This window comes from Urocampus carinirostris, chromosome 11 (genome assembly GCF_059441175.1).
Source record: "Urocampus carinirostris isolate Australia breed hairy pipefish chromosome 11, RoL_Ucar_1.0, whole genome shotgun sequence".
NCBI classification, from domain to species: domain Eukaryota; kingdom Metazoa; phylum Chordata; class Actinopteri; order Syngnathiformes; family Syngnathidae; genus Urocampus; species Urocampus carinirostris.
In genome coordinates this window covers 34,622,494-34,636,154 of record NC_142359.1, presented here as the reverse complement: position 1 = coordinate 34,636,154, position 13,661 = coordinate 34,622,494, and the positions used below count along the sequence as shown (strand labels likewise).

At 45.2% G+C, this 13,661-nt stretch overlaps 1 protein-coding gene and 1 pseudogene across 1 annotated transcript; one reads left to right on the top strand and one right to left on the bottom strand.

Annotated features, from left to right (window-relative positions):
• Window positions 1-5,241, top strand: part of LOC148357172 (uncharacterized) — a 5,682-nt pseudogene extending 441 nt beyond the window's left edge.
• actn3b (actinin alpha 3b) lies at window positions 2,749-13,661 on the bottom strand. Its single transcript, XM_088348290.1, has 21 exons — window positions 13,404-13,661; window positions 9,947-10,061; window positions 9,748-9,867; window positions 9,586-9,672; window positions 9,118-9,205; window positions 8,935-9,013; window positions 8,724-8,805; window positions 8,573-8,658; window positions 8,405-8,497; window positions 8,099-8,329; window positions 7,723-7,870; window positions 7,509-7,659; window positions 7,316-7,424; window positions 7,108-7,248; window positions 6,846-7,028; window positions 6,637-6,771; window positions 6,093-6,272; window positions 5,879-6,025; window positions 5,733-5,798; window positions 5,503-5,661; window positions 2,749-3,403 (listed from the first exon to the last, which is right to left on the bottom strand). Exons 1-21 carry the CDS (start codon window positions 13,524-13,526, stop codon window positions 3,245-3,247), a joined length of 2,682 nt encoding a protein of 893 aa, XP_088204416.1. The 5' UTR covers window positions 13,527-13,661; the 3' UTR covers window positions 2,749-3,244.

Sequence of the window (13,661 nt, the reverse complement as noted above, 5' to 3'; positions counted from 1 at the left end):
CATCTCGGGGGTGGAGCGGCAATTTTGCTATTGGCTGTCCGCTAAACGGGAAAATAAGTGAGTGACCCCATTCCTGTCAACAATCAAGAACTCATGGACTAACAAAGGGACAAATACGTACTTAGTCAACCAACAATCTTGCAAGTTTTCCGACTTGGAAAGATTAGAAAGGCCTGTAATTGTCAACATGGTTAAACCTCAACCACGAGAGAAAAAATGTGGAATAAAATGGCAAATCAACTAGTTTGATTTTTAAATTACATTTTTTTCAAATTAAAGTAGAAAATAAGTATTTTGTCACCTACAAACAAGCAAGATTTCTGGATGTCAAAGAGGTCTAAGTTTTTCTGACAAGGTCTAATGAGGCTCCACTCGGTATCTGTATTAAGGGTACCAGTTTTAACTCACTATCGGTATTAAAGACATCTGTCCACAATCCTCAGTCAGTCACACTCCAAACTCCACTATGGCCAAGACCAAAGAGCTGTCGAAAGACACCAGAGACAAAATTGTAGACCTGCACCAGGCTGGAAAGACTGAATCTGCAATGCTTGGTGTAAAGAAATCAACTGCGGGAGCAATTTTAAGAAAATGGAAGACATACAAGACCAGTGATAAGCTCCCTTGATCTGGGGCTACATGCGGGATCTCACCCCGTGGCGTCAAAATGATAACAAGAGCATTAAGCAAAAAATCCACAACAACATGGGGGGACCTAGTGATTGACCTCCAGAAAGCTGGGACCGCAGTGACAAAGGCTACTATCAGTAACACAATGTCCCGCCAGGGACTTAAATCCTGCACTACCAGACGCGAACCCCTGCTGAAGCCAGTACATGTCCAGGCCTGTCTGGAGTTCACTAGATAGTATTTGGATGATCCAGAAGAGGACTGTGATAATGTGTTATGGTCAGATGAAACCAAAACAGAAGTTTTTGCTAGAAATACTGGTTATTGTGTTTAGAAGAGAAGAATACTGAATTGCATCCAAAGAACACCATACCCACCGTCAAGCACGGGTGTGGAAACATGCTAGCTGTTTTTCTACAAAGGGATCTGGATGACTGATCCGTTTAAAGAAAAGAGGCCATATATCGAGAGATTTCGAGTGAAAATTTCCTTCCACCAGTCAAAAAGTCGTTCAGTATGACAATGATCCCAAACCCACAGCCAGGGCAACGAAGGAGTGGCTTAGAAAGCATGTCATTGTCCTATAGAGGCCTAGCCAGTCCCGGATTTCTAACCCGTAGAAAATATGTGGAGGGAGTTGAAAGTCGGTGTTGCCTAACCCCAGCCCCAAAACATCATTACTCTAGAGGATATCTGCATGGCGGATCTGGCCAAAATAACAGCAACAGTTTATGAAAAGTCTGTGATGAATTACAGAAAACATTTCCTCCCCGTTATTGCCAGCAAAGTGTACATAAGGTGGTGGAGCTGCTCAAGGACAGAACCGGGTTGGACGGCGCGGGGAAGAGGCTGAGATTGAGATAAATTTTTGGTACTGACTGAATGCTTATTTTCCACTGTGATTTTGAAAAAAAAATTAAACATTCAACAATGTAATATCCTGTTTTTGTTCGCTCATTCTGTCTCTCATGGTTCCGGTTTACCCATGTTGACAATTACAAGCCTTTCTAAAATTTTTGACTGGGAAAACTTGCACAATTAGTAATTGACTAAATAATTATTTACATTGTTTATACTCAATTGGTTGGTTGACCATTAGGGGCACCATTTCCTGTGGTGTATTTTGGGCAAGTACAGCCTGATGGCGCCCATCCCTCTCCAGGCCATTTCAGAATATCTAAATGCTCATTTCAGAATATCCTAAAATTGTATCTTACACCAAAAAAGTTCATGCAGAGAGTGAGACATTCTATGGTACTCGTGTCACGGCTTCCACAAGACACGTCGAGTCACTGCGCAGGTCTAAGTCAGCAGTGACATCAAGTTGTTTCTTAAAAGCGCAGCATGTTTAAGAGCAGGAAAATCTGCACAGTAGACACAAAATGTTTATGTATACGTATATTAAAAGGATATCTATTTGTTTAGATGGCAGGTGTGGGAACCCCTCCTCTGTTCTTTGTCTCTCGCTGGTAAAGCAAAACCTATTCAAGCATTCTGCTTTCAGTGTGACGCAAGATTTCGCCTAGTTTGTGTCTGTGTTAAAGGTAAGATCAGGTCTAAAAACTGCTCGACCGGACTTGGCCCGCGGCGATATAACCTGAAACCCGCCCGAACCCGACTGATTAACTTGATTTGAGGGACCGAGGTCAACCCGAAGCTTTACTTTAGCGTCATGCGTACTTCGGCGCCGAAGTTCGTGCGTCGGCTGAAGTACGCAGTTTTGGGTTTATTCCGGGCCAAGTCCCTCAAATCAAGTGGACACTTCAAAATCATTCGACAGATTACAAGCTGCAAATAGTAAAATATTTGACCAAAAGCAGAAAGGAAGCTCGTAAAGCTTGTAAGCTATTGGAAAGAAGCAGAAATGATGTCTAACGGAAGGGACGTAGAGATAGGTGGAGGAACCGTGACAGAGGATGAACATTTCTTTGGATTTCGTGATTTGGAGTTAAACTGATAGTTTGGTAAGCATGTTCTTCACGATAGAGTTATCTGAATAATATAACTTTGGCCGGACTGCAGCGCCAAAGTAAAAGTACTCTTACTTCAGAAAAATACTACTCAAGCAGAGGTAAAAAGCAGACATCAAAATAATTACTGTGCAGCTCCTCCTCAAAGAATTTTCGGCAGGGTTTGGGCCCTGGACCAAGATCTCACCTCAAGTCCGTAATAATAGTGACCCGGATTAAAGCAGTAGCTAAGGAAGAAGATGACACAGTGGTTTACAGCGATGGTTCAATTGTGATAAGTTTTAATGCGTGTTTTGCTGTTTCCGAAACCTTTGGTGTTGCGGCGGAGGAGGGGGTGCAGTCGAAGGTCACACATCATCCCGTCACAGACAAAAACCTTCCTGCCGTATCTCGTTAAGACTCCCGAAAAAAAAGAGGTTCCACTTCTCATCATAACATGTGCCGCCTTATTTACACCTGGAGCTACCCACAAAGCTTCACTTCTGATCACGTCGCTGCTATAATCCCTCCTCCAGACCCGTTAAGTGTTTCTGTGTGTTTGTGTATGAGCGTGCATGTGTGTGTGTGTTTGAGTAAACAGGCAGCTGCACAAGTACAACAAAGGCGGTAAAATTGCTGGAAAAGGCTGCGGCTCCAGCTCGGCCTCACAGATCGCTCTCGCCATAGAGGGCACTGGAGAAGGAGATGTAGTCGAGGGCACCGGCAGGACAGTCGGCGCCGACGTAGCGCGTCATGCGGGTGATGCAGTACTCTGCCTGCTCGGGTGGAAGCTCTCGGCGCAGCTCTTCCACCGTGATGTAGTTCTGAAGTGCAAGGGAAGGAAGGGAATTCGCTAAGTCATTACAAACATTCCTAAATACTGTTAGTATAAGTCAGACTTGGGGAGTAACGGAATACATGAAACAGCGTTACGTTATCAGGATATCCCAAAAAATGTATCGTGTTCCATTATAGTTACAGAAAAATAGGCGTCATTAAATTACTGGTATTTTTTTCTTAAAAGTAATGATTACTATGCAGGATTTAAATTGTATTTAAAATAATTATTTGGTTGCACGCTACAGGAGACAATATTGATGTCCGAGGTGTTTTAGTTTGAACTTATTATTTGCATTAGCTTTGTTTACATTCGCCATGTCGGGTCGCGCTGTTCTCTCTATCACACACGTAGCATATTCAGGACCCTTCCCTCCCTCCATCCGCAGAGCTGCCGAAGGTGCTCGACTACAAAACCTGACTATATGACCAAAACGATGCAAAACTAACAAAAATAGCCATATAATTATACTTTAACTAATGAGACAACACCAACAAACAAGTGTGAACAAATAATATAATATTAAATGGAATGATGAAAGCAATTTAATGCCTGGAAGCATGTGGCCTCTTCCGCAGCATCATTCCAAGCATCCCTTCATTCACATATGTCTTACATTGACTAAAACCTAATACACTCATAGATGAATTGTGTCTCTCATAATTTTAATTTTGGTACTCATACTAGAGAGTCAGAGGGAGAGATCATAAGAACTACGAGAGTGTATTGGAAATTCATAAAGTGAACCCTTTGTGTAATTTAAACAGTATTTGGTTCTTAAGGTTACATTGATCTTAAACCAAATTTTGTAGTTTTATTTACGTTCAGTTTACTTTGTCTTTTATAAGCATATTTGGTATTGGAGTAAACCAGAAGTAATCAAGTTACTTTAATGCAATATTATAATATTGGAATTATGATACTGATTACATTTTTCAACAGGTAATTAGTATCCGTATCGGATTACATTTTTAAAGTGACCCTCCCAAACATGGTCTTAGTCCGAGATTGACATATCTCAAAAGCTAAAGCACAGTATGGCTCGCGAGCCAGATATAAGAGTCTATCTGGCTGGGAGATATACTGTGGGTCTTAGTGTGACATTTAATTTTGGTGTATGCGAACCAAAAGCAACATAGTCAATCCTTTCTTCAGTTTCTTTCAGTTTTTCTCCAGTTTCAACTACAGTTTAAACTCATGGTGTTACATGGTGTTAGACCCCACTTTTGCTGTATATCTCTAAGCAATCCTTTGTACGGAAGTTCATAAAACCATTTATGTTCACTGGTGAGACAATTTATGATGAAAACCTACAGAACAAACTGTAAATACCCAAAAATGCACCCAGAGCAATAGTGGTTTTCTAGTACAATGATTTTTCTTGGTAGTTAACTGAGTCCTTTTTCTTTCTTTTTATATGCTTCTTTCTCTCTCTCTCTTACTCTCTCTTTCTCTCATCTGCTCTTTCTCTATGTATCTTTTTCTCTTTCCCTCTTTCTCTCTCTCTTACTCTGTCTCTTTTTCTTTCGTTCTTTTTCCCTCTTTTTCTTTCTATATCTAAAAATCAACCAAGTAATAACATAGTAAGTAGTACAAAATAATTTTTTATTTTATAATTTCATGTCAAACTGGGTGCCATTAGCACTAATAAGTACCAAAAAGTAGCTCTCAGCTTGAAAAAGGTTGGTATATAATATATATACACAAACATGAGAAAGAAAATAGTAATATTTTGCTTTCATTGCTCTATAACTCAAAATTGTTGCCGATTCCTGCACTAAATTTCAGAATATCCCCAAAATTCAAGGAAACTGTGGGGGTCAGATGCATCGACATTTCGTTCTGTATACACGTGTACTAGAATGACAATAAAGTAGATCTGAATCTGAAATGTAGCTTATACTGTATTTTTTGTGTGTGTTGTTGAATAAGACTAAAAGTTGTGGCTTCAAAACTGATTGACACTTCATTAAAACCCTATGGCTGGGGGTAGGAGTTCCTAAGTACAAATCAGTATGTCACAAGAAGGTGTCACGCCCCCCAATAAGTCGAACAAACAACAGTGACAATTGGATGAATGTGTACCTTGTCCGAGGCCAGAATCTTGAAGGATGCCATAACTTGCTCAGCAGTGTCAGTCTCTGCAGTTTCTCGGGTCATGAAGTCGATGAAAGCCTGGAAGGTGACGACACCTGTGTTGTTGGGGTCCACCAGGGTCATGATGCGGGCAAACTCGACCTCCCCCTGTCACAGAAAAGGTGTTTAGTGTGCGTTCACTGCTAGGGCGTAAGTCCAGTGTATTAGGTGAGGCTCACCAGGTCATAGCCCATGGAAATGAGGCAAGCACGGAAGTCATCTGGATCCATCCTGCCGTTTCTCTTCTACAAAGAAAAAGGCGCAAAATTGAGCTAGCCCTCTTGCTAGCCTACCCAAGTAAATGTTGAGGGCCAGCATTACTCACCCTGTCAAAGTGGTTGAAGGAGGCCCTGAACTCGTTGAGCTGTTCCTGGCTGATACCCTTGGCGTCACGGGTCAAGATTTGGTTCTCCACCTCATTGATGGTCCTTGCGATGGTGGTGAGAAGCTGCTCCCAACCTACGCGGATGTGCTGGCGTGTGTTGTGTGAGATGTTAGAAGGACTGCACGCAGAAAAGCTCCAGCGGAGACAGTGTTACCTCCATAGTGTAGTTGGTGTGCTTGTTGTCAAAGATGAGTGACTCCTGGCTCAGCTGGTGGTCGCCTTCCAGCTTATCAATGTTAGACTTGTAGTTGATGATGTTCTGCTCGTACTGCTTCAGACTGTTCATCTGGTCCTCCAGAGAGCCGGCAATGTCCACAGACACGTGGCTGATCTCCTGCACCAGTACGGCAGCAGAGTGAATTCAAAGCCATGGCAGCATGTTCCGACAAAAAATGATAGCAGAACGATCGATGGAGAACTCCATTGGGCTGCCAGTCCAGAATTAAAAGGGCTTCTCATACAAAACCTCACCTGACATCAGCTTTAGTTTCACAACGACAGCCAAATCCACTAAACACACTCATCAGAGCAACCCATGCTCACCGTTGCTTTAGACTGAGTGCAGTATGAAAAGGGCTTTGGTTTTACAGAATTTAAAGCTTCATTGTAGACTTTGCGCTCCCACATAGGAACCCAGGGCATGCTTACCATACATTAAGGATTCAAACGATTGGGTTTACTTTGAATGAAACAGTTACCTCCATCTTGGTCTGGATCCAAGGTCCGATGATGTTGGCCTGGGCAGCAAACTGGCGCCTGAGCCGCTCGTTGGCCTGCTGGCGGGCCACTTCCTCTTGCAGCATTTGGTCTCTGAGTGGCACCAGGTGCTTAACCTGCACAGCCACACGCCACGATGCATCACCAAGGGAGTGCAGCGTGACTTGAGGACATAGGTTAGCCAACTCACCGTGTCCCACTTGGTGCCGATATCCTGCGGTGTCAGGTTGGTGTACGGGTTGATGCCCGACAGCTTGATCCCGTACGTTTGAGCGATTTTCAGGATTTCTGTGTGGATACCAAGCGTGGCCATGCGCTCTTTGTCAGCCTCAGGCAACGTGGCCTTGAACTGATCGTGGGCGGTGATCAGACTCTGGGGTCAAGTTGGAGAAAGGAGGGATGAGTACCTGCCGAAAGACTGTGAAAACGCAAAGAGGGCTTAAGCTTGCCACCTGAATCTCCTCGATACTGTGGACGATGAACATGTCCTGCAGGTCCTCCATGGCTCCGTCCATCCAGTTGTTGAAAGGCGCAGCCCTCTTGGCAAATTCAAGGTACAGCTGGTCGATGGTCTCCCAAAGCTTCTCCACGCGCTGCCGAGATGTGCCGTACGCGTTAGGCACGTAGCATTCATAGTTACGCCTGAGTCAACTTTAGTACCTCCAAAGCATCCCGTCTCTTCTGAGTCAGGGTGCCCAAGTTGTCCCACTGGTCACAGATACCCTGGCAGCGAGAGTTGACGGTGGCAGCGTCATGGTAGTCTAGCTCGCTGGAGTGTGACACCGAAAAGAAGAGCGCTAACTCATAAAGTCAACTCCTGGTGGCACAAAACGTTGCAACGTTTTGGCCTTACTTGAGTTCCTGGGCAATTGCAGCGATCTGCTCCACACGGTCCTGGTGAGCGGCAAGATCGCTTTCGAAGGCCTCATGCTTCCTCATCAGAGCTCTGATCTCCATCAGCGAAGCAGACTCATAGTCTTTCCTGGAGAGCAGGTCCTCCTTACCTGAAGCCGCAATAGACAATTGTTAGCCTAAGGACATGTAAACACTGGCCACTGGACACCAACCTGCTGTCCAGGACTCGTGCATGGTGCACTTCTGCTTGAACTTCTCAGCGAGGTGGTCCAGCCTCTCCAGGCGGCGGATCTCTGTGAGCAACCACTCCTCATATCCCTTCTCCACTTGTTCTAGACCCTTCCATGCGTTGGCAATGTCCTGCGGGATGGAAACACCCCCAAAAAGAGGCTTGTGAGTCCTCTGTGACCGCTGTCTCTCACCCTTCGGAGATAGTCTTTGAAATCAATCCTTTTTTAAATAAATATTTATACATATAAGATATATAAATACAACACGCACACACACAAATATAGGATTGATTTCAAAGATGAAGAGATTTTGATGCTTGTGCATGCAGGAGCTGGGGCTGGATGAAGGTGTCCTCACCGACACCATCTTGCCCTCGGACGGCATGAAGGCAGGTCTGTTGCTGAGCCTCAGTTTTGTTTGCAGGGTGTTGAAGTTGATCTCAAGCTGGCACTTCTCTTGCACTCGTGGCGGTTTGTGCACGCGGCGATAGTCACGGAAGTCTTCCAGTTTCTGCTGCATGGCACGCATGGTCTGCTCAGCCACGCGATTCTCAAGCCAGGGGATGGTGCGGCGGATCCACTCAAGAAGCTACGCTTGGCCCACAGGACATTTTGTTAACAGGGTTGGCCCGAAACCATAAGCATGAGAATAATCAGATTTCACCTCGCTGGCTAATTTCTCATATTCTTCCATCAATTTTTCATTCTCCTGGTTGACCGCAAGGACCTTGCAGATCCGGTTGGCGGCAGTCTCAGCCTGCCCATGGAAAATCATGACCCGTCAGACATCGCTGCTGCAATTGCAAGGCCACTTACCGCTCACGGAAGGTACCTGCTCAGCGCCGGCAAAAGCGTGGTAAAAACATGACACGTAAGTCATGATGGCCTTCTCATCAGGCTTGGGTGTGTTGACGATATCTGAAAAACACTTGACACTTAGGCCATGGACCTCATCGGGAGGTTTGTGCGTTGTCAGCGCTCACCTTCGGCGTCCAACATCTTTGGGATGTCCAGGAACTTCTCGGCCACGTCAAAGGCTGTGTTCAGATTTCCAATGGGATCGTCCTGAAGGCAACAAATATGAACTGTGACAGGCAATCGATACACATAATTTGAAAGGAAGGAGGAGAGAAGGTAAGTAAAATAAAAGAGAAAGAAAGAGAGAACAAAAGAGGGGAGCGAAGGAAGGCGCACCTTTCTCAGTTTAGAGTAGTCAATAAGGTCGGGTCTGTGTCTGTGAATGAGGGCACAGAGGGCCAGGCCATCCTTCCAACTAAGGCAGTAGACAGAAGAGGACAAAAGAGGAAGGTAGGCATAACAACGTAAAGCAGAAAAGGCACCAAGCGCCTTTTTTTCTCGGGGCCTATTTGGACTTACCTGATGTGGAAGTTCTGCACGTTGACGTTCCTGTAGGGGGCGGTCTTCCGCTGACACCACAAAAGCAACCCTTCCTTGGCAGATGTCTCTATAGTCACACACAGCGCATCATACACACAAATCTTGGGACATGTGCTCCCTTTTGATAGAGCAAGCAGAGTCAAATGATTGATTTTCCTCTGAAGCACTAAAGCTCGAGGAAACGTGCCCATCCACGTGCTGTGCTATATATATATATATATATCATCTGGAGTTCAAAAGTGCCCAATACAGAGTGGCCTTTTTTCTCCTTCTGGTCCCGTCAATTGCAATAATAAAACATAAAAGATCCTAATGGACTGTGGGCCAAAAATAATCAAGAGCTCACGGTAGGCTCCTAAACTCCTTCAGAGCACAAATTAGCTACGAGTGTTAGCCTGGACCGCAATGGCTCATACATCTGTGTGGCACTTCCGCATGTGTGCCCACCTTCCACAGAGATGTCTTGGATTGCAAAGCGCAAGATGATGGTCCAGATCATTCCGAGAGTCATCTTTACATTTCCGTCGACAATTTCTGCAGGCACACACACACACACATTACATCCCGCTAAGTTGGGGGACAGCGCCAGCAGTGCGGGGGCATGTTCACCTTCAGCGCCAATTGACACCAGCTTGACGCCTTTGCTGCAGATGAAGTCCAATGCTTTGTTGACGTTGGCGATCTTATGGAAGCGCATCTTTCCCTTGTCTGGCTTGGGGAGCCTCTCGCCTACCAGTGCGCACACACAGCCTGGTCAGCGGAAGCCTGCTTAAATTTCCCGAGCGACTGGGCCAGCGGGCCCCCCTACCTGATATGACCTCCAGGAGCAACATCAACTTCAGGCCATTTCGAAAATCCTCCTCAATATTCTCAATCTGTGTCCCTGCTTTCCTCAGGTGGGAGTTGCACCAAGCTGTGAAAGTCTAACACACACACACACAAGAAAGATGAAGCAATAATACACAACAAAACCATTCTGTCAACTTGCCACAAGAAGGGAAATGCACACCCCCTGCTCAAAATGTATTCTTTCATTTGGAACTAGTAGAAGAGCAAAGTAAATGGCAAAGGAGAAGGTGGACAGCTGGTCCAGTTTGTGTAGGGTCCTCTGTACTTTTGCTCTGTTTAAAATTGTTCAGGAAGGGTCATGGCCCAACAACTTATTTGAAACATTTAGAAGTTTGATTTTACCATAAGGCTTCATTCAATGGTCAAGTAACCATTTTACACCCTTTTATTGGGTAAATAAATTATTAGTTTCCTTCCTCGAGTACATCACTTATGAGCTGCAGAAAGTACATTTATGAGAGAATGATAAATGAACACATATAGAGAAAGAATATGAAAATCTGTTCTTGCAATTATGGAAGAAGCTGAAATTACAAACCTAACGTAGTCTTGATGCACATCAAAGGCACTATTACAATGACTCCTTCAAAAAATTAGCGAGCCATTTTGCTTCAAAGTCGAAGTGGACCATTTATTCAAGGACTGGGGTGTTCAGAGGAAGACCTTGATTCTGCACTCAGCAAACCCTTCACCCACCTGAATCTGAACCAACGACCAACATGCATCATCCCTTAATTAGATGCTGATGCTGGTACAAATCACGCTGACAAAATTTCGCTGTATCAGGGAGTATGTTTTCGTGCAAAGTAACTCAAGTGTAACAGTCTTATCAACTGCACTGCGCCAGTGGGTGGCGCCGTTTTGTTTTTGTGTGCGCCTGGAGACTCCGTTTAGGGGCCTGCAGTCCGCTATTGATCTGATTGACGCCGGTACCATTAACATGAGTCATTGTCTCTTATATAGTGTGTACCAGAGGTAAGATCTTAAGTCCGAGCCCGAACCATTTCAAAATGTCAATCATTCAGTTTGGGTCGGGCTGGCTTCTCTCTCTTTACGTTTTAATAATCCACATTGTTCTTCTTTGCCTCCCTGCCTCCCTCTTAAAGTGCCGTGCTAGGTTCTTATGGATGTAATGTAGTTTTTAGTTTTTGTTGAATTTTCAAAACTTCAAAATGATAGATGGCCTTGAAATCTTAAAAAAATCCGCCAATGATGGAAAATTGTCAGTAAATGTAACCTCTACAGACACAGAAATCTAAAACATGTTTAATGTTTATGCGGTCTCATTTAGCTTATATTTTGTTACAAAAGACCGGCTTTAATTTGTTATCATAAGTCCCCTCTCCTCCTCCCAAGTCCCCATAAATAAAATGTGAAAATTTTGGCTCGGTCCTGAAAATCAAGTTGGTTGGTTGGGCTCAGGCTGGGTCGGCCTTTAATACTCATGGGCCTGGGTCGGACTTTTTTTAAGCCCGATCTTACCCCTGGTGTTTACGGGTTACATCCCACCCAGCCCCGCCCTCTGCTTCTAGTATCTGGTGACGTGCTTCCATGGATGCTGTCATCTAAATCTGCCGCAACTAATAACGCAACGTCTGCAAGCGCCACTTGAGAAGACGAGCAGTTGAGTGCACTTTTTTCAGCCGCAATGTGGTAAGTGAAGTAAAAGTTATTACTCAGTTTCAATTTCTACATATCAATTGAAGTTAGCCGCAGAGCCCCGCTTGGCCCTTGGAGGGCTGCCAGTGGCCAGGGGTCCTGGCAGGTGCGAGGCTCCTTTTGCCACACATGACCAAATTTAGACCGGCTCCTCACCCAGCCCCCTTTAGTTTGTGTGTTGTGCGCGTGCGGGGGAACAAGGTGCACAAAGGCTAAATTGGGTTGCTACGGGACACCAGCAGACAGCTGAGAAGGCGACATTCCCGAGGCCGACTCAGAGAGGAAGGAGCGTATTGGGGAGGATGACGAGCGCGTGCAAGAACTCCGGCAAGCCTGCTCCTCGCTGACCACTGCGTCCAGTCTGAATCAGATGCCCACCCCCGCCCTAAGAGAGCCCCACCTGTTGCTTTCTCAAGACTTGTTTTGAGGTCACTCGAGCACCCGTTCCCTCACTTGCCAGCTGACAAAGTTTTTGATGACGTATCGCTCACATCACTTTGAGAGAGAGCAAAAACCAGGAGCTGTACGTGACCACCCTTCAAACCTAACAAAATGCTACACTTCCTACAAATGATGGACTGTTGAAGGCTGCAACGGTGCCCAAGATGTGATTTTGGACATTTGGCAGAGCGAAGTGGAAGAGAAACCATCCGATCCGTTTTGGCTAATCTTGTCTGCAACCCGATCAGTGCCCCATGGACCCCTGGCTGCTCTCGGACTGCCTGGAGCTTGGCCTGTCATGACTCCAAGGCCTCAGTGGAGCTCACTTATCCTCAGTAGCCACTAGTGAGGAACAGTATGTGTGCTTTCATTAAAGAAGGGGTGCATCGTTTTAGGTGTCATTAAAAAATTGAAAGGTAAATATTTTTTCCACTATATGTTAAACAATGCCCATCTCAGTTGTAATAGTCCATGTGCTTTGTTTTTCATTGCGCCTATCTGCGTTTATCTTAGTTTTAACTGGGCTGTTTGAGGCAAAACACATTAGGGTTTGAGGAAAGGGGGCCGAGGGGAGTTCTGCAGAGAGAGCTCATGCTCATCCATGGTGTTTTAGTTTAAATTATTTTATTCTTTAGCGTAGCATGAAAATTGTGAAAGTAAGAAAAGGCCTGCTTTTAGTCCAAACACTAAACCGAAACACCAAGGGAAATTTAAAAAAAAAAAGTTTATTCTAGGTTGTCTAATATTTGCACGTACTTGCGTGTGAATCATGAAAGGCTGACTAGGGGACAATCATGACTTTAAGCCAGGAGATGGCATCAGAGAGTTACAAAGTTTCAAATTCCGTACAGCTCCTTTAATATCTGTGGCTAAATGTAGAAATTATGAGGTCAAATGGTCCAATGATAATGAGGAGCCGGTCACAGGTAGGCTCATTAATCACAATTAGAAGGAGGAGCCAAACAATTCTTTGTGACATCAATCCAAGTAAGCCCAAAACAAATCAAAGTTGCGTCGAGTTTGAGGTTGGCAGAAGCCCGAAGTCGTGATTATATTTAGAAGCTCCTGGCAAAGCAGTCAGGGAGGGCCAGTTGAGGGTGGGGTATGTAAGGAGGAGTAAGGCCAAGTGAAAGACAACACTGAGAAAGTTCCAAGGCCCAAAATATCCTCACAGTCCAAGCTTGGTGCCGAGAGCACCAATAGAAACACTTAACTTGATTACCGTGTTTAAAATGAGGAAAAAGAGCCTTAGGAGCTTTGCCTTGCGCACACGCGTACACACACAGGTGTGTGCTCTTGTTTTGAGGGGGTACTACCTTTCTCTGCTGCTTCTCCCAGGCAGGGTCAAGGAGCAGGTCGCGGTCCCAGTCATCCTCCTGGGTCATGTAGGTCTGCTCTTGGTGGATGGTATAAGTCATGTGGCTCTCGAGCGTCGTCATGGTGGCCGCTGAAAAGAGATCGACACGGGGGGACACCAGCTCTCGTCCTGGGACGCTCACGCCGTGCTCCGCTCGGACCGACTGACTGCCGTTGGGCCGGGGAGTGGGGGTGAGTGCCAGGCTTGTGGTCCAAAA

What these genes read in the sequence shown, in the direction of transcription:
- actn3b (XM_088348290.1), bottom strand. Translation starts at nt 13,526, where the DNA reads ATGACGACGCTCGAGAGCCACATGACTTATACCATCCACCAAGAGCAG. An exon ending in AGAGACGGGATGCTTTGGAG is followed by an intron (nt 7,249 to 7,315) that starts GTACTAAAGTTG and finishes ACATCTCGGCAG; the next exon opens with CGCGTGGAGAAGCTTTGGGA. An exon ending in ACACCAACTACACTATGGAG is followed by an intron (nt 6,026 to 6,092) that starts GTAACACTGTCT and finishes AACACACGCCAG; the next exon opens with CACATCCGCGTAGGTTGGGA.